Source organism: Tursiops truncatus, chromosome 20 (genome assembly GCF_011762595.2).
Source record: "Tursiops truncatus isolate mTurTru1 chromosome 20, mTurTru1.mat.Y, whole genome shotgun sequence".
NCBI lineage: Eukaryota > Metazoa > Chordata > Mammalia > Artiodactyla > Delphinidae > Tursiops > Tursiops truncatus.
Window position 1 is genome coordinate 49110739 of NC_047053.1, and position 19111 is coordinate 49129849.

The 19111-nt window shown below is 57.4% G+C and overlaps 1 protein-coding gene across 1 annotated transcript in view; it reads left to right on the forward strand.

Annotated features, from left to right (window-relative positions):
- The window catches only part of DNAH17 (dynein axonemal heavy chain 17), a 154366-nt gene that overhangs the window by 112909 nt on the left and 22346 nt on the right, over positions 1-19111 (forward strand). The window contains exons 57-71 of the mRNA XM_073798250.1: positions 3389-3655; positions 4391-4552; positions 6668-6901; positions 8074-8238; positions 9841-9936; positions 10080-10297; positions 12670-12877; positions 13098-13213; positions 13990-14182; positions 14471-14706; positions 15328-15450; positions 16931-17135; positions 17728-17892; positions 18524-18664; positions 18839-19009. Of these exons, the coding sequence (XP_073654351.1) occupies positions 3389-3655; positions 4391-4552; positions 6668-6901; positions 8074-8238; positions 9841-9936; positions 10080-10297; positions 12670-12877; positions 13098-13213; positions 13990-14182; positions 14471-14706; positions 15328-15450; positions 16931-17135; positions 17728-17892; positions 18524-18664; positions 18839-19009 (2700 nt within the window). The remainder of the gene's footprint in view (positions 1-3388; positions 3656-4390; positions 4553-6667; positions 6902-8073; positions 8239-9840; positions 9937-10079; positions 10298-12669; positions 12878-13097; positions 13214-13989; positions 14183-14470; positions 14707-15327; positions 15451-16930; positions 17136-17727; positions 17893-18523; positions 18665-18838; positions 19010-19111) is intronic.

Consider the following 19111-nt stretch of genomic DNA (forward strand, 5'->3'; position numbering starts at 1 on the left):
TAGCGTAACAGATGCGTTCATGATGATGTAACATTATTATAAAGTCGTACCATAAGCCACGGGCACCCACTGGAGTTTGGAGACGCGACGGGAAAAGGGTCAGGATCCAAACCCAAGGGCCATCGTATGCCTCATGGAAAACCCTGGACTTGGTCCCAAGAAAACAAGATACTGTCAAGGTCATGTGTGCAGAGGAGGGGCAAGATCTGGTGGTGTTCTGGGACAGAGTGGAGGATGGCTTGAAGACAGCAGAGATCGCTCAGGAGTGACGGGTAGAGGGGTACCACAGGAGCCCCGGTGACCCCACAAAGGCTGGAACCAGACAGTGCAACAGGAAGGGAGGAGGGAAAGATGGAGCGAGACCCTCGTCGTGGGCGAGTGCCCTGCACTGACGGGAGGAGTGGGACCTTAGCTGGACTCCCACCTGCTGGGTCCCCAGGCCCCACCCCCCGTGCAGTCCCCAGGCCAGGCAGTGGTGTGCTTTTGACTTCTGTGAGCCCTCTCCCCGAGGCCCGAGTAGTAGCCCAGAGAGCTGGACCAGACCCTCTGGAGAAATGCTTTAAGCTGAGTGAGGGGCCAGGCCCACGTCCCAGCAGCTCGGGCGGCCCCCTCGACCTTCAGCAAATGTTGACCGGAGAGGGGCAGGTGGGGCGAGCGCTTGCCTTCCTGCAGCCGGCAAGGCAGAAGGAGGAGAGCGCCCCTGGCCACACCTCTTCGACCCTCTTCCCTGAGACTCACCCCCAACCTGGGCTCCTTGTTCCTTCGTCTCTGCCGGCAATGACGACGGCCGCGAGGGGCCCCGGAAGTGTGCCCCGGCCAGAGAGGGGAGTGTGCGCCCTGCTCTGTTACCGCCAGTCCCGAGATGCACCCAGACGCAGGTGGTCTTTAACATCCTCAGATGCCGCTGTCCGGACCCGCTCCCTCCTCCTCGATGGTGAGTGAGGAGGGGACCCTCGGAGCTGAGCTTGTGGGGCTGACCATGACGTTGGCAACTGGAGCAATTACTGACACGAAGTCTCCCTCAAGCAGACAGGAACTGAGAACAGAGGGGGACTGGGAGGGGTGGCGAGGACGGCCAAGACTCCAGTGCCAGAAGAAACCAAGATAGTGTGCAGCCTCGTGTGCGTGGGCGTCGGGGGAACTGAGGGGACACTCGGCAGGAGATGGCCAAGGCGCACTGGGACCTGTGGGGCTGGGACGTGCAGGAGAGGGCGGCAGGTGGAGATCTCGGCCCCTCAGCCTGAGCGCGTGGGGGTGGCGGAGTCCATGCCAGAGAGGTGCAGAGGCTGAGGGGGACGGGATCCCGGGGCAGGCAGGACGAGGACCACGGGCCAGAGCAGCGGTCAGCAGGGACAGAGCAAGCGCCACGGCAGGAAGGCCAGAGAGGGCCGAGCTTCACGACAGTCGAGGCCTCAGAGGCTCCAGGCAGGACAGTGGGCTGGGGCCGAGGAGAGGCCCTGAGGTCTCGGCCGGAGCAGGTTCCCCTGGGGGCCCCAGGAGAGAGCCTGGAAGCGGGAGCCAGAGAAAGGGCAGCGGCCAGAGGGCGCGGCAAACCCCGATTCTCCCGGAGACGAGCAAGCGGGATGGGGGAAGAGAGGTGCTGTAGGCCTGGGGCCACCACGCCGGCCCTCGGCCTTTAGGGACCATCGGTCTTTCCAGAACATTCCGCTCTGACCTGGGTCCCTGCAGCAACTAGCTTCCCTCGCTCCAAGCAGATCCCTTGCCTCAGCCAGTCGAACCGGATTCAAAAGCTGAACTTGGTGGAACTTCGAGGCCCCTCCCGAATTCGTTCATTCCCAAACCACAGGAGGGAGGAACACTCAGGGGTCAGCATGACAGCGGTGCAGGTTGGGCCCGCACCAGCCAGGAGCTGCCCTCTGTTGTGCAGTCGCCACGCTCGCCTCCCCCAGGACGACCGCCGCGCTCACGCGCAATGAAGCTCCCGCGTTTAGGTGCCTACGGCTGATTCCGGCGTTGTCGGCTCCCAGCCCACATCCATGATGGACTGTGGAATGGGAAGAGTGATGTGTCTCAACACCAAGGCCCCCCGCCGCCTCTCCAAGTAGGACCTGCCATGGAGGCCACCCCCGAGGGCGTGACCGGGGCTCACATCCCACCTGAGGCCTCTGCCCTCCCAGGCTCAGGGCTTCCCTTTGATTTGTTTTTTAAGCTTGTCCAAAAAGCCTGGAATTTGGAGCTTGCCTTGTGACCCCAGTTATACCCCTGTCAGCTCCAGCTGAGGGACCCTGGTGATGTTTCTCTCTGAACAGACGTCAGGGAGGTGTGCTGCTTCCAAAGGGCAGAAGAGAGCTACTCGGGATGCCCGCAATGGACATTTTAAAGCCTTTAAAATAATTACAGAAGCTCTCAGGTCTTATTTAAAAATTAGACGGTAAAGAAAAGCAAATCACCAAACCCCTGAAAATGCACATTCATACTTGGATGACACTGACGTTTTAATATATATTTACAAGTTATACGTGTAAGTTGGCACTTTTCAAACATAGCAAGCTATTCATACTGCTCTGTAACATACTTTTTTTTTTTTTTTTTTTACTATTCTCCTTCATTTATTCATCCAGAATTACCATGCAATTGTTTTGTCAATTATTTCTTTAAAACCTACCAGTAATGTGATAGGAGTTACGATGAGCAGAGGCAATACTTTCCAGCCTCCCCCTCCCAGCCCGTGGTGTATTCATTCGGGGCCTCTTCCAGGGTCTTCATTTAAGCTTTTTATTCCTTTTTATACGGTAAAGCATACACAACACAGAATTTACCATTTTAACCACACCATTCAATAGCATTAATACGTTCACATAGTGGTGCCACCACCCCACCGTCCATCTCCAGAACTTTCTCATCTTCCCCAACAGAAACTCTGTCCCCATGAAACACTAACTCCCCCTGCCCGCTCCCCACAGCCCCTGGCACGCAGCGACCTACTTTCTGTCTCCATGAATCCGACTCTGCCGGGGACCTCGTATGAGTGGAATCCTACTCATGTGAGGACAAATCCTATTGGTCCTTTTGTGACTGGCCGACGTCACTCAGCATAATGTCTTCTAGGTTCCTCTGTGTTGTAGCATGGTCAGAATTTCCTTCCTTCTTAAGGCAGAATAATATCCCACTGTGTGAATGGACCCCATCGTGTTTATCCATCCATCCGTCGAGGGACGCCTGGGTTGTTTCCACTTTGGAGCTGTGGCGAGTAGAGCCGCCACAAGCCTGGGTGTCCTCCACGGAAGGCCCTGGGTCTCCATCTACAGACCCTGCCCATTTCTTACGGAGCTGATCTCCGGGTGCCCCCGTCTGGGTGGTGGTGGAAGATGCTTCTACACGAGCACCTTCTTGGCAAGACCTCTGAGGGTGTCCTCCTCGGGTCCAGCTCGACCTCAGCGCCCAGTACATCAAGTCGGCCGTGAAGAACGTTCCCTCGGTGTTCCTGATGACGGACTCCCAGGTGGCCGAGGAGCAGTTTCTGGTGCTGATCAATGACCTGCTGGCCTCGGGGGAGATCCCGGGGCTGTTTATGGACGACGAGGTGGAGAACATCATCTCCTCCATGCGGCCGCAAGTGAAGTCCCTGGGCCTGACGGACACCCGGGAGGCGTGCTGGAAATTCTTCATTGAGAAAGTGCGCAGGCACCTGAAGGTAGGGGGTCCCGGGCTTGGGGGCGGGGGGTCCCGGGGACCTTCTAAGGGCTGGTTCTTCACTCGGGGAGGAGTTAGGGGCTGTTCCCGCACAGGAAGTGGAAAACTGTTAGGAGAGTATGGTGGGCTGCCTGATGGAGGTGGGCTGTTAGAAGTGCCTTGTGGCCGAAAGAAGTGATTTCTATATGCGCATCCACCCCCCCCCCCCCCCCCCCCCCCCCGCAATAGAGCACATTTAAATAGATTAGTTCACCTTGACCTTCAACATTCCCCCTTGGGGAAGCTGGCTGAGCTACCCAAGTTAGACCGAGAGCACTTTGGGTTCTTCTCTCCCTCGTCGTCCGTGACCAGTAGGACAGCTGCCCCTGGCCAGGTGGCCCTGCTTTCGTTCCTCCCGGCCCCCAAGGACCAGACCTGCTAAAGGACCATAGCCCTCCCTGTTCTGGGACCTCACCTACCCAGTGTGGTTGCCCACGCCCTACTCCCTCCTGCACCCAGCCCTCCTTCCCCCTTTGTGGGGCCACCCCAGGAGGGCTCGGGGCTCCCCTGCACCCTCACATCGTGATGCGATGGCCACACTGCCAGCCCAGACCTGGGCGTGTTCTCCCCACCCCCGCACTTGGAGACGGACACCACGCAGAGAGCTTTTCCTTCTAAAGGGGCTTTCTGCAAAAGCAGCGCGATTTGGCCCCAGCGCCGCCGTCCCCCAACCAGCAGCAACTGTGTCCACTTCTAGGTAATCCTGTGTTTCTCCCCCGTGGGCTCCGTCCTGCGTGTACGAGCAAGAAAATTCCCTGCCGTGGTCAACTGCACAGCCATCGACTGGTTCCATGAGTGGCCAGAGGACGCCCTGGTGTCCGTCAGCACTCACTTCCTTGAGGACACCGAGGGGATTCAGGTGAGTCACGGGGCACAGAGCCGGGAGGGAGGGTTCCCGTCGGACCGGGATAGGGTGAGGCAGCTGAGGCACTCGCCTTGGGTGCAAAACTTAAGGGGGCACCAAAAACTTAATCAAGATCAGTGATGTTTTAATGCAGTATTTTAAAAATCAACATTAATGCTGAAATGCTCAAAAGTGTCAAAACCGTAAACAAAGACAGGCTGCCATTTGTTGGTTTTCTGGCCCCGACTTACTGTGCCAGGGAAATGGTCGTTTCAATCAGCTGGGGGTTCCGGGCCTCACGCGGCCACGGGCCCACAGGGCTGGTTCCGGGGGATCCTACGTGCGAACAGATTGAGCAGCTCGGGCTTTGAACATAGTCCCTGATTGGAGCCGACTGCAGAGCCCGTATTTACTTTGATAAGTGTATGCGGGCGCACACTTTTTCCTCTTGCCTTGGGCTCCAACATGGCTCTGCCCCCAGGGCTCTGCCCAGGGCTGCTGCCTCACCTTTGACCTACCTTTTTTTGGGGTGGGGGGCGGTATGCGGGCCTCTCACTGTTGTGGCCTCTCCCGTTGCGGAGCATAGGCTCCAGACGCACAGGCTCAGCGGCCTGGGCTCACGGGCCCAGCCGCTCCGCGGCATGTGGGATCTTCCCGCACCGGGGCACGAACCTGTGTCCCCTGCATCGGCAGGAGGACTCTCAACCACTGCGCCACCAGGGAAGCCCTGACCTGCCTTTTATAGGGCATGACAAGTAAGACAGGGTGATGTAAGCCTTCTTTTTTTTTTCCTCTTTTTTTTTTTTCTTTTTCTTTACAGCATCTTTCATTTCTTTTTAAAGGCTCTTTTTTTTAACATTTTATTTATTTATTTATTTTTTGTCTGGGCCGTGTGTTAGTCGCAGCACGCAGGATCTTCTTTGTGGCCCACAGGCTTCTCTTCAGTGTGGTGCACGGGCTTCTCTCTAGTTGTGGCATGCGGGTTTTCTCTCTCTAGTTGTGGCCCACGGGTTCCAGAGCGCATGGGCTCTGTAGTTTGCGGCATGCAGGTTCGCTAGTTGAGGCACACGAGCTCAGTCGTTGCCTGTGGGCTTAGTTGCCCCGTGGCATGTGGGATCCTAGTTTCCTGACCGGGGATCGAACCCACGTCCCCTGCATTGGAAGGCGGATTCTTTACCACTGGTCCACCAAGGAAGTCCCTACAGTGTCTTTCTTTTATTGAAAGACGGTGCCCGCATTCACCGTTTGTGCTCATTGCCGGCCTAGAAATGGGCATTAGCCTGTGACCCAGCTGATGCAAGTGATGCGCAGGCCCAGAATAAATCCCACGTGGTTATCGTGTCTGATTTATTTTGATCGCATATTCAGTTATTAAGTGGAATAAAATAAGCCTGAAATTAACCTCTTCCCTAGTTTTTAAAGATGGGTAAAGCCCCCCGCTTATCACTGTCAGAGCGTTCAGTTGCAGGCTGAGCCTTTCCCAGAAATGCCGCCGTCATGTGTCCTCCACACCCCGAGTGCCTGTAGGGGCGGGGGCCTCCTGGGACCGGCGAATGGCCCCACTGCTGGCACCAGCGAGGGCTGCAGAGTAGATGCCGAAGAAGCGTGTGTTGGATGAACACGTTCCCAAATTAACCTGAATTACAGTTAATGTCCCTTGAACAATTAATTCCTGGGGCAAAGCTCCTAGTGCCTGTCTTCGGGCAGGTGGGGCAGGCCCAGGTGGTGGGGCCGTGACCCTGGCGTGGACGCGGGCCAGAAAGGGCTGGGAAAGGAGTTACTAAAACCCCAGGGCCTGGAACAGGAAATGTCCGATAAATGCTTGCAGAAATTACCTGGTTAATCAAGCATGTTGTATATGCAAGTGTGTGAGTCAGAGAGAGAATAGTGATAACCTTGGCTCTGACCGGGCCCCTTGGCGGTGCAATACCACCGTCGCCCGTGAGAGCCCTGCAGACCTTGCTGTCTTGAGCCTCATTTGACAGCTGAACCACCAAGGTTGACAGAGGGGGTACCACTCATCCAGGGTCCTCGGCGAGGAAGGGAACCCACCTTGTGGTCCACGGTGGCCAGCAGCCTCCTCTTCCATCAGGGCACCGGGGAATGAATGGTTCTGTCTTGTCTTTGTAGCCGGAAGTTAAGGCCTCCATCAGCCTCTTCATGTCCTACGTGCACACGACCGTCAAAGAGATGTCCAAGGTGTACCTCGCCACCGAGAGACGCTACAACTATACCACACCCAAAACCTTCCTGGAGCAGATCAAACTGTACCAGAACCTACTGGCCAAGAAGAGGATGGAGCTGGTCGCCAAAATCGAGAGGCTGGAGAACGGCCTGATGAAGCTGCAGAGCACAGCCTCTCAGGTAGGAGAGCTGGGGCCTCGGGATGTGCTTCCAGAACCTTCCCCCAGGCATGTGACACAAAGTAAGGGCAAACCACAGCAAGTATACGGGTTTTAACCTAGACGGTGGATCCCAAACGCCTTCCGGGTGCTGATGTTACGTCGGGTGCTTCCCAGGGGTCCCGCGTCTGGGGGGGTTTGCTCATGCAGGCAAGTGCAGCCCGTGGAGGCGGGTCCATCCCGGAGCCCCGTTCACACTGTGGTGCCCAGATGGAAGCGCATCTGCCGTACTTTCACACCGTGTTAATTTTTAAGTTTTCTGCCTGGTTTTAAATATCCTCCGTGGTGTAGCCCCGGCTCCCTCTTTACTGCCCACCGTTGGCGTCTCCACGGGAGCCTGGTAAACAGCTGCCGCAGGCCTTGGAGCTGCAGAAGCACAGGTGGAGGGTGGCCCCTGACACAGGCTGCTGCACAGAGCCAAGGCCACCCCGTGGGGGCGGAGAGGGGAACCCGGTGCTGCGGCTGTCCATTCCTTGGACAGAGCTTGCCGGAGCCACGAAGCAGCCTGCTCCCTCCCTGGATGGGAACAAGGGAGAAGCCCGGCTCAGCAGGCGTTTTTCCCCAAATGTACCTTCTGGGAGTGGTCCTGGGACACAAGAAATGCACCCAGGAGAGGGCGGTTACAGCGATGGAGTGGTGGCCTCCTCGTGCTAGAAGTCACCCAGATGGGGAAGGGTGTCTCAGCCCGTCACTTACCACTTCCCAGAACTCCCTCCGCCTGGCTGCCTAGGGCCTCACCCGAATGCCCAAGGGAGCTTTTCATCCCCGGCTCCAGGCTCTCACAGCCCCACCAGCCTCCCCAGAACCCCTCAGCACCCTGCCTCTGCCGACATTGTTTTTATCCGGCCACCTTGACTGCCACCTCCTTGAACGACAGGAATGGGTCTTATACTTGCGACCCTGTGTACACAGTCGGTGCTCAGTAAATACTTACCTTGGAGAAGCTGAAAAAGCACTTAGAAATGCGTCACAGGGAGTGGTAAGCAACCGGCAGGCCTGCTGTTCTGCTCGGGCCCCGCGGCTCACATGGCCACCAGCCCGTACCGTCCCGGGCCGGGACAGCCCGGCCGAGTAGGGGGCAGCGTGCGGTGGCCGGGGCCCCAGGCTGCCCGCCTCCCTTCCCTCCTCCTCTAGGTGGACGATTTAAAAGCCAAGCTGGCGGTTCAGGAGGCTGAGCTCAAGCAGAAAAACGAGAAAGCGGACAAGCTGATCCACGTGGTGGGTGTGGAAACAGAGAAGGTCAGCAAAGAGAAAGCCATTGCTGATGAGGAAGAAGTCAAGGTGGAAGTCATCAATAAGGTGGGCAGACGGGCAGCGGCACGCGGCTCTGCCCTGCTGGGCCCCTTCCCCTGGTGGCCAGTATCTCCTATGGGCCCGGGCAAACCAGCAGGAACCCCGCAGGGAGGGCTTCTCTCCCAAGCGCAGGGCCCCCAGCTCAGCAGAGGGCTGCCCTCCCAAGCCCCAGCAGTGGCATCTCCTGAGCTGGTAAGACATGCGGGTTCCCAGGCCCCAGCTCTGCTGAATGGGGTCTGCATCTCAGTGAGATGCCAGTGGCCTGTGAGCACGTTAAGGCTTGAGAAGCCTTCCTCGGAGCCCTGGTCCTCAGACTTGCTGCACCTGGAGCCCCGAGATGCTCCAGTGCCGCTGGCCCTCGTGGGCTCCACGCCGAAGGTTCGTGGCTTGGGTTGATTTCTCGTCGCCTTCTCCTGCATGCCTTTTTTGTCATTAGTCATGCACCTGCGTGAGCGTCTAAATTAAGAGTCCCAGTAATTGTCTGCTGTCTCTTGAGAGGGAGGACAGCAGCAAGTCATTTCTTTGCCTGAGACAGCCTCCTTCCAAGGCCAACAGGAGGGGGACCTGAGCCCTGCCCTTCCCACCAGTGCTGGAGCGCGGAGGGTCCCGGGCCGGGTGGGGTAGCCAGGAGCTCTGCTCCATCCCTCATTGTAACCTGCATGACCACAGCCCTGTTAGGATGGTTGGCAATGTGCCTGAGGTCTCAAAATTAGCAAGTGACGTAGTCAGGATCCAAGCCAGGACCCACACCTGCACCCTGAACTCAGGGACCTGCCGTCTGATACATGCAGCTGTTAACATCTGGGTGCCCACCCCTCTCCAACCCCTGATCCAGAAATGGCCCAACATGCTCCAGGGAAGCCTGGAGCTTCCCAGCACCACCGGCCAAGTCAGTGCCTTCCATGCCCTGTTCCCTGAGTTGTGTCCCGCATGTCCCTGAAGTAAGGTATGGAATGGGATTCTCCAGGAGGTGTTCTGCAAAGAGACCCTCTTCTTTCTGTCGTCCTTCCTCCTTGCCCAGCAAAAGCTCCCAGCCCCGACTGGCTTCTTCATCTCTGTTGTCACGCAGATGCTACTCCTGACTGATGGGTACCAAGCTTCTCCTGGTCTCTGCCTGGTGCCTGAAGGCTCAGAGGGGTTCTTCCCGAGCCAAAGAGTGAATGCATGCATGAATGAATGAAGGCGTGCATGCGTGAATGAAGATGTTCTCACTTTAAGGGGAGGATGGGCTGTACCTCTGAAATGGTCCATCCTGGAGGGATGACAGTGGCACCAAGAAATAAGGCCTCAAAGCCAGGGAGTGGCCTGTGTGGCCCCAGGTTTCCCCTCTGGTCCTGGAAGCTGGAGCCAAGAGAAGGACCAGTTCCCCTCCCTGAATCCCAGGTCAGCTGACACCCAGCTCCTTCTAACCTGAGTGTTTCGGGGCAAAGGAGGCAGGGCGGGGAAAGGCGGGCTTCACACGGTGACCCAGCAAGCGAGAGCGAAGGGCAACTCCCCTCGTCACCCCTCCTCACCCCTCCTTGCCCTCACACCGCCCAGGGTCCCCCCTTCACACACGCCACCCAGACGGACCCCTGCATCCATCTTTGCCATCTGCCTTCCTTCCAGAATGTTACTGAGAAACAAAAAGCTTGTGAAACAGACCTGGCCAAGGCAGAGCCGGCCCTACTGGCCGCGCAGGAGGCCCTCGACACTCTGAATAAGGTGAGGGCAGGAGGGGGAAGAAACGGGGATCACGACGCCTGAGAAGAGAGGAAGAGAGGAGACGCCGTGGGGTCATCACCGGGGGCCTCCTGGTCCTGCTCGGGGCTAAATCCCCATTCTAGTCTGTCCGTCTGTCTTTGCAGAACAACCTGACAGAGCTGAAGTCCTTCGGGTCCCCCCCAGACGCCGTGGTCAACGTCACGGCCGCCGTGATGATTCTGACGGCTCCCGGGGGCAAGATCCCCAAGGACCAGAGCTGGAAAGCTGCGAAAATCATGATGGGCAAAGTGGACACCTTCCTGGACTCCTTGAAGAAGTTTGACAAGGAGCACATCCCCGAGGCCTGCCTGAAAGCATTTAAGTGAGTTGGGGCTCGGCTGCCGCCATGGGGTCAGCTCAGTCCTCATCCTGTTGGGAGCACGTCACGTCCAGGCACCGTGTGGTCCCGAGTCTTCTCCCACCTGCCCCTGGCCCCATACCGCATGGTCCCAAGGGAAGTCTATGCTTGCTGGAGTGGGCAGGGTCTTGGGCGGCACAGAGCGAGGTGGGACCCCCAGAGACAGCAGGCAGCAGTCTGGGCGAATCCGCCTGCCCCTGAGCTGCCCAGGCGTCGAGGTGAAGCACGATGCCAAGCTTGCGGGGAGCCTCATCACCCTCTGTCTCCCCAGCCTTGCTCGGCGGGTGGGGGGCGAGCTGCTCCCTTAAATGGGGGGAGGGCAGGGGTGTATTGGTGGGTGGGGTCGGAGGGGGGGCTTAGGTGGCCTGCCCACCCCCTTGGTGGTGCTGTGTGCAGGGGTCATGCGCAGGACCCTGCTTTTGCTCCGACACCTCAGAGGAGGCAGTTGGGTTTCAGCCTTTCTGTATCTTTCTGTTCATAATTTGCCCCAATGTGCATGCACGTAGTACTTTTAGTCCCTTACAGTTTCTTTGCATTTTGCTGCTTGAGGAGGTATTTGTCCAGGTACAAGCACTCCAGCAGAGGGTCCTAGTGGGACTTGGGAAGGGTGTGCAGGGGGGACCTCCACGTCTTGCCCCATAAATCCGATGCGCTAGCATTGGTGAGCACTGCACTTGTGAACACTCTTTGCCTGGCCGTCCCCTGGCAACCCGATTTCAGGGCCGACCTGACCTGACCCCAACTGAGAAAGGGAGCCCCTCGCATGACCCCAGGTGAGACTCCAACCTCTCTCAGCTCCATCTGTTGAGGAAGAGGGCTGGACGATCGAAAACCATTTGACGACTAAGGAGTAGTTTAAAGTTTAAGAGAAAAGACAAGAAAAACGCAGACCCACCTCCAGGGAGCGGCCTGTGTCAACATGTGGCCTGTTTCCTTTCAGTCTTTTTTCTCGTGCTTCTCCCTGTAGTTGAAAGAATGCTGTGTATATGCAATTACCTGCTCTGCTTTCTATCTTTTACTTAACATCGTGGGGGAAAAAGGCTTTTCCCTGTGTTGTCAAAACACTCGATCAGCTTGACTTTTTTGCCGCAGATGAACCGTAATTTACTTACTACACCTGCGTTGCTGAGGGTTTAGGCTGTCTCCGTGTCTGCCGTCATAAATAACGCCATGATAAATGTCTCCTCCTTGTCACCCAGCAAACTTCTCAACTGCCACCTCCCCATGCTGTCTGGAGTGTGCTTAAAAGACGCAGACGCTTTGTACTATTTGCCCAAACGAAGCGTAAAATATGCCAGAGTGAGGAGGTGATGGGCCGTGTTCCCCACCTACATTCAAATCACACTTCAATTATTATTTTAAATTGTCCCTTTAGAATTCTTCCTGCAGACAGGTCAGTCTGTTGTGCTCAATGACGTTGCCATTATTTTAAAAACACTAGTTAAGGTGCTCTAGTTTCTAGAGCATCTTAACTGCATCTATGGGCATTTTTCCTCATCCCTCTTGTACAATAACACCTACCACATCACCCCTTTTTTTCTTTAACGTCACCTCTTGTAAGTCTCATCCTTAGAGCCTTAGCCTCACTGGGGATCCCTGAAAACTGGGCACTGAGCTGAGGGGACGCAGAAGTGGCCCGTTGTGTGTGTGGGGTGCGGGGGAGCGGGGGTGGCCTCTGGGGCAGCCTGGCTCCGTGTGAATTCCTGCACTGCCCAGTCCAAGCTGTGTCACCTTGGGAGACACACTCAGCCTCTCTGGGCCTGTTGCCCAGAGTCAGATGGCGTGAGGACACGTGCCAGGGCAGGGGTGGCTCCAGGACCTGACATATGGGCAGCGCTCAGGGCAGCACCTGACACGCAGCCCCTGATGTGAGAACTTGGTGAAGAAACCCTGGTTCCAACACTTCCTGTCGGCGTTGCTCTGGGCAAGTTGCTGACCCCCCCTGAACCCCAGTCTTCTTGCCTAGGACTGGAGTCGTTGCAGAATGAAAATGAGACCAGCCATATAAAGCAGCAGGAGCAGAGAGGATTAAAAAAAAAAAACACAGGTTTTCTTCCATCATCTAGAATATAGGACTTGAAATCACTACTTCCGTTGCCCTTCACCCTCCAAATTCTACTCCAGAGGCCAGAATTCTGAGTTTCATTCTTTTCTTTCTTCTTCTTTCTAATCTTCTTTCTAATCACTAATCACTAAGATACAAAAAAAACAAAGTTAAATGTGCTCCCCGTCCTGTTGCTGGTAACGGGGACCGGAGCGGCGGACGGATGCGGAGCTGGAGGCGGGACGGGGGTGGCGGGAGGTCTGCGTCCTCAGCGCCCGCTGTCCTGCTCCAGGCCCTACCAAGGCAACCCGACGTTCGACCCCGAGTTCATCCGCTCCAAGTCCACGGCCGCCGCGGGCCTGTGCTCCTGGTGTATCAACATTGTCCGCTTCTACGAGGTCTACTGCGACGTGGCCCCCAAGAGGCGGGCCCTGGAGGAGGCCAACGCGGAGCTGGCCGAGGCGCAGGAGAAGCTCTCCCGCATCAAAAGCAAGATCGCTGTGAGTGCCGTCGGCAGGCGCAGCTGGTCCGTGTCTCCGTTTGAGAGGGGTCGGCACAGCCGCTGCCATGAATTACGGAGCAGAGCAAGAGCCCGCAGGCCGCTGTGGGGACCTGATCACCCCGGAGGCTGCCGGCGTCGGCCGTGTTCCCGGCCCTCCCGGGAGGAGAGCTGGGGACCCCCAGCGTTGCCCGATTTCAGGGCCTGTCTTGTTCCTTCAGGAACTCAACGCCAACCTGAGCAACCTGACGTCGGCATTTGAAAAAGCGACAGCCGAGAAAATCAAGTGTCAGCAGGAGGCTGATGCCACCAGTAGTGTGATCTCGCTGGCTAACAGGTGCCTTACTCCCTCCGAGGGGCCCCTCCTGTCCTCAGACACCACCCCCCGAAAGGGATGAGCCCACAGAATGGCCTTTCAGGGGGGGCTACGCCCCAGGTGGAGGCAGCAAGGCCCCCAGCCCCCGCTTTCTGAGCACAAAGTGATAAACCCTGGGAGACCCCCAGGCTGTGTGCCTGGCCTCCCGTGGGATGTGGACTCACCTCCACCAGGTCAAGTGGCCTTTCGGTCCCTGGCAAGGAGGGCTGCTCGGAGGATGCTAAAGCCAGACCGCAGGCTAGTCAAGCACAAACCTGTCCACACTCTCAGACTCCTGGTGTCATTTAGGGTTGGGGACCAGCCCTCGAGCCGGGGGCCTGAGAAGCACGAGGCACACCCTGGAGTCCCCACTCCACACAGGGCCAGGGGGCCGCCTCTGGACTTCCCGCTGCCCAAAGCGCGTGCTCAGTGGTGTCTGGGCAGCAGCCTCGGCACGTGGGTGACGTGGTCAGGTAGCGTCAGCATCCACGTGACGTCGGCCCCTTGGGGAAGGGAAACTCGGCGTTCCCAACCGCCTCCAGAAAGCATTAGTTTTGCTTCCCTCAAGCGTTTATTGCCCAAAACTTCCCCCAAAGCATGTTTTGTCCTGAACCGCTGAGCAGAGTCAGGATTTGAAACTGGAAGTTCCCTGGCGTGTTAAAGGTGGAGGCGCGCCTTTCCTGGTCCTCCAGTCCGTCCTCTCTCCCCCCCGACACACGTGCTTCTCTTCTGCCCACTGACCCCTGTCCCCATCTCAGGCTGGTAGGAGGATTAGCATCAGAAAACGTCCGCTGGGCCGAATCGGTGGAGAACTTCAGAAGCCAGGGGGCCACACTGTGTGGGGACGTCCTGCTGATTTCCGCCTTCGTCTCCTACGTGGGCTACTTCACCAAGAAATATCGCAATGAGCTAATGGAGGGGTTTTGGATCCCTTACATAAATGAGCTAAAGGTAGGCGGTCCTGTCGCATCCATCACTCAGCACCTTCGGGGGCCCCCGGCAGGGCAGCCCCAGCCAGAAGGCACCTTTGCTCCTGCAATGGAGACTCCAGCCACTCAGGATGTAGACGGTGGCCCTGTGAGGCCGACGCCGACATCCCTTCTGGCCGGGCTCCAAGCTGCTCCTCAGCGTGATGCGAATGTGTGGCTGTCCTCCCCCACGCAGCCCGGCGGCCCACGTGTTGCTCGGAGAGCCGCTTTCCGCTGAGAGGTGAGTAAGGCCACATCGCCCCCTCGGCAGGTCCCCATCCCGCTCACAGAAGGTCTGGATCCCTTGAGCCTGCTGACCGACGATGCAGACGTGGCCACTTGGAACAACCAGGGGCTCCCCAGCGACCGCATGTCCACAGAGAATGCCACCATCCTGTGCAACACGGAGCGCTGGCCCCTCTTCGTGGACGCCCAGCTGCAGGGCATCAAGTGGATCAAAAACAAATACGGCAGCAAGCTGAAGGCCATCCGCCTGGGACAGAAGAGGTGCTCGGCCGTGGCGGGTGGGGTAGGGGCTCCAGAGGTGGCGGCCGGCCGGCCGGGCCACGGTGCTGGGAAGTCCACCTGGGGCCCTTCATACTCGCTAAATGGATGGATGGGTCTTTGAAAACAAACACTGACCCACATGTGGATTTCTTTAGTACTTGGCCCTGGGCACTGGCGGGAAAGAATTAAACTCGGGGCTCCTCTCTCCCCCGTTACCTGCCGCTCCTGCTGGGGGACGGCACTGGCCTCGGCTCCTGCCTGCGTTGGTCCTGCCTGGTCACTTGCCAGCCGGGGGGCTGCGGGCGGTCATCTTCCCGTCTCTCATCGTCATAGATGAGAAGCAGTGGCCGTGACACGGCTGCACTGGGAGCCTTCCCAGTGTGCTGGGCAGTGAGAGGAGACTCGCAGCTGTGGAACGTCTGGCTCAATAGCCCGGAAGCGCTCCACGTGCACCAGCCCTCCTGTCAGCCTGGGGGCGATTTACGCAGAAGCCCTGAGCTCCTCTTGGGAAGGAGGCGTTTGGGAGAGGAATGAGCTCTTGGCCCCTCGGTCCCTCTGGGGCAGGCAGTTGCGCCGTCACCGGGCCCCAGGGCGTTCACGGCCCCTGTGCTGTGCCCACAGCTACCTGGATATCATCGAGCAGGCCATCTCAGAAGGGGACACCTTGCTCATCGAGAACATTGGCGAGACCGTGGACCCGGTTCTGGACCCTCTGCTGGGCAGGAACACAATCAAAAAGGGAAAGTGAGTGGCAGCGTCCACCTCCGCGGGTTCACCCACGAGATCGTCCTCAGTGGTGAGGTCTGGCCTCTGGACTGAGAGAAAGGGCGGGGCATTTCCTTTCCTGGGAGGCAGCAGGGGCTTCAGCAAAATGCGTGAAGGGACACCCAGCTCCCAGGGGAGAGACTGACAACTGTGGGACCACGTTCCAATTAGGAAGGAAGACCTACACCAACAGTTTATTAGCGACTGCCTGCAGATCACGATCCTTGATGGTCATCTTTTTTTTCTATTTCCATATGCATTTTGCAAATCCTGAGTCTCTTTCTTTCTATTCAGGTGAGATTCACATAACATAAAATTAACCAAAAGTGACCAGTTCCGTGGCCTGTAGGACACTGGTGCATGGCTCCTTTCACTGAGTATCTTTTCCAGGTTCATCTGAGCTGTAGCGAGTATCTTTCATTCTTTCTTATGGCTGAGTAATACTGCATCGTGCGGACCTGCCACGTTTGGTTTACCCGCTCATTTGTTGATGCGTTGAGCTTGTATGACTGTTTTTTCTTTGGTTGCCCCATGTGGCTCATGGGATTTTAGTTCCCCGACCAGGGAACGAACAACCCGGGCCCTTGGCAGTGACAGTACAGAGTCCTAACCACTGGACCACCAGGGAACTCCCTGTATTGCTTTTCTAATATAAAAAATTAAATCAACTTTAAAAATGTAAAGGTCGGAGTTGATCTGAGCCACCTGTAAACTCAGGGGTGCAGGCAGAAGGCCAGAACAGAGGTGACGTAAATGTGCTGACGTCCTAGACTCTGAGAAGGGCCTGGTGTGAGTAGTGATACCCAGGGCTGAAGTGAGAGGCCCCCCAGAATGTGAGCTCGGCCAGAAAGAGGAGAGCAGAGTGGGGAGCCGGAGACAAGCGACCCCCCCCAGTGGGTGAGCCGACCCGGGTTCCCACCCTGGCCTCTCATCAGATTCACCTGGGGAGCTCCAGGGATGTCCCGGTGTTCTGAATTGGGGTGTCAACATCTTTCGATGTTAATGGCTCTGGGGTGGAGCCCAGGCCAGAGTGTTTCTGCAGAGGCTTCCAGATGAGTAAGATGTGCAGGCAGAGTCAAGTAAATGCTCCTAAAAAATCAGAACAAGCCGGCTGGAGAGCGAGCAGGTGCATTTTCTAGAAGGGCCGGTCACAGACCAGAGAAGGATGGTTGTGAGTTTTTTGTTTTTTTCCAAGTTTCAGATTATTTATTAATCAGGGTAAACCCCCGCACAATATGCCAACATGATTTCGTGCATTTAGAGGGGAACTACTTCCCGGTTAAGTGGAAAATTGTGCCGACGGCTTCTGGAAGACCTTTATTCTAAGCAGCTTTATGGTGAAACATGTCGTTGAGAAGTCTGGACCTTCCTCCCAGGCTGGCGGGAAAGGCGGTCTGTCCGTGCTGCCATCCCTTGGTCGCCGGGGACCCTCCTAACCCCTCCGTCCGCCGACCGCCAGGTTCATTAAGATCGGCGACAAAGAGGTGGAATACCACCCCAACTTCCGCCTGCTGCTGCACACGAAGCACTTCAACCCCCACTACAAGCCCGAGATGCAGGCCCAGTGCACCCTGATCAACTTCCTCGTCACCAGGGACGGGCTCGAGGACCAGCTCTTGGCCACCGTGGTGGCCAAAGAGCGCCCAGATCTGGAGCAGCTGAAGGTACGTGGAGACAGGAGGAGCGGGGCAGGCAGCTCAGAGACAGCAGGGGGCAGGTCACTGTGACCCAGGCGTCCGGCGGCTGTGAAGGTGCCCTGCTTGTCACACTGAGTTGTAGCTGGTACGACAGAATGAGTCACTCCTCCTCCCCGGCCGCCTCCCGAATCTAATTCTAAATCAAGTGATGGCTTCGCTGAAAGAACAGGAGTCACAGCAGTGCCCGGGCTGCCCTAGAGCACCGCACTCCTGCCCCACGAGAATGTCTTTGCTGCCGGCCCCTGTGTACCAGGCCCTTCCTTGACTGGCTGAGCCATACACGTGGGCTCACAGGGGTCCCAGGCCCCACTCATGTCCCATGGTCCCCACGTTCTTGCTGCACAGCTGCCCATGACAAGCAGCTGCAAGACCCAGATGCAGGGCCCCCTACCCCGCACTGCTTGGGGGCCTCCACTCCGGCCCCTTTCTTCCAGGCTTGCCGTGTTCCTCCCGTTCCGAGTCCCAGGGCCTTGGCCCTGAGCCCCCCCGAGCCCCCCAGCTGGGGGACCAGGCCGTGCCAGCGACTGATTTCCCTTCCCGGTCTCTGCCCCTCCTGCAGGCGAACCTCACCAAGTCTCAGAATGAATTTAAGATTGTTCTGAAAGAGCTGGAAGATTCTCTGCTGGCCCGTCTGTCGGCCGCGTCGGGGAACTTTCTGGGAGACACAGCCTTGGTTGAGAATCTGGAGACCACCAAACACATGGCCAGCGAGATTGAGGAAAAGGTAAAAGACCATCTTGGGGGCTACCCCCTTGCACCCCCAGCCGGAGCACACAGGGGGCATGGGAGCTGGGCGGACGGTCACTGAGAAGAGAAGCCGTAGCCACATGGGGGCCCCTGGGGGCCCGGGGCAGGGTCAAGGCGCGTGGATGCCGGCCAGGCGCATCTTCATCCGTTCATCTGTAGATGGACATTTAGGGTGTTTCCCTGTCTTGGCTATTGTGAAGAGTGCTGCCACGCACATAGGGGTGCGTGTAGCTTTTTGAATTATAGTTTTGTCTGGAGATATGCCCAGGAGTGGGATTGCTGAATTAGACGGTAGTTCTATTTTTAGCTTTTTGAGGAACCTCCATACTGTTTTCCATAGTGGCTGCACCAATTTGCGTTCCCACCAACAGTGTAGGAGGGTTCCCTTCTCTCCACGCCCTCTCCAGCATTTGTTATTTGTAGACTTTTTAATGCTGGCCGTTGTGACTGGTGTGAGGTGATATCTCCCTGTGGTTTTGATTTGCATTTCTCTAATTATTAGTGATGTTGAGCGGCTTCTTTTCATGTGCCTGTTGGCCATCTGTGTGTCTTCTTTGGAGAAGTGTCTACACAGGTCTTCTGCCCATTTTTTGATTGTTTGTTTTGAGGTGCAAGAGGCAAAAATCACAGAAGTTAAAATCAACGAGGCAAGAGAGAACTACGTGCCAGCCGCGGGGAGGGCGTCCCTGCTGTACTTCATCCTGAACGACCTCAGCAAGATCAACCCCATCTACCAGTTCTCGCTCAAGGTGCGGCTGCATCCGGGTCCGGGGCCACTGGGGCCCAGGCTGCAGGTGGGCTTGGGGGGTGGGACCCAGGGCACCAGGTCTGACCAGCACCAGCACCAGGTCCGAGCAGTGCCCCAGAGCCCGCGTGGGCAGCGTGGAGCCCCCTGCATTCGGTGACCCCCCCCCACCGACCAGGCCTTCAACGTGGTGTTCGAGAAGGCCATCCAGAAGACCGCCCCTGCCGACGAGGTCAAACAGCGTGTGATCAACCTGACGGACGAGATCACCTACTCCGTGTACATGTACACGGCCCGCGGGCTCTTCGAGCGAGACAAACTCATCTTCCTCGCACAGGTGACATTTCAGGTAACATCTGGCCTCGATGCCCCATGTGTGGTCCTTGGACGGGCAGCACCGGAGCCCCGTGGGGTGAGGTGGGGTGCTGGGGGAGAGTGGGGGGGGGGGGGG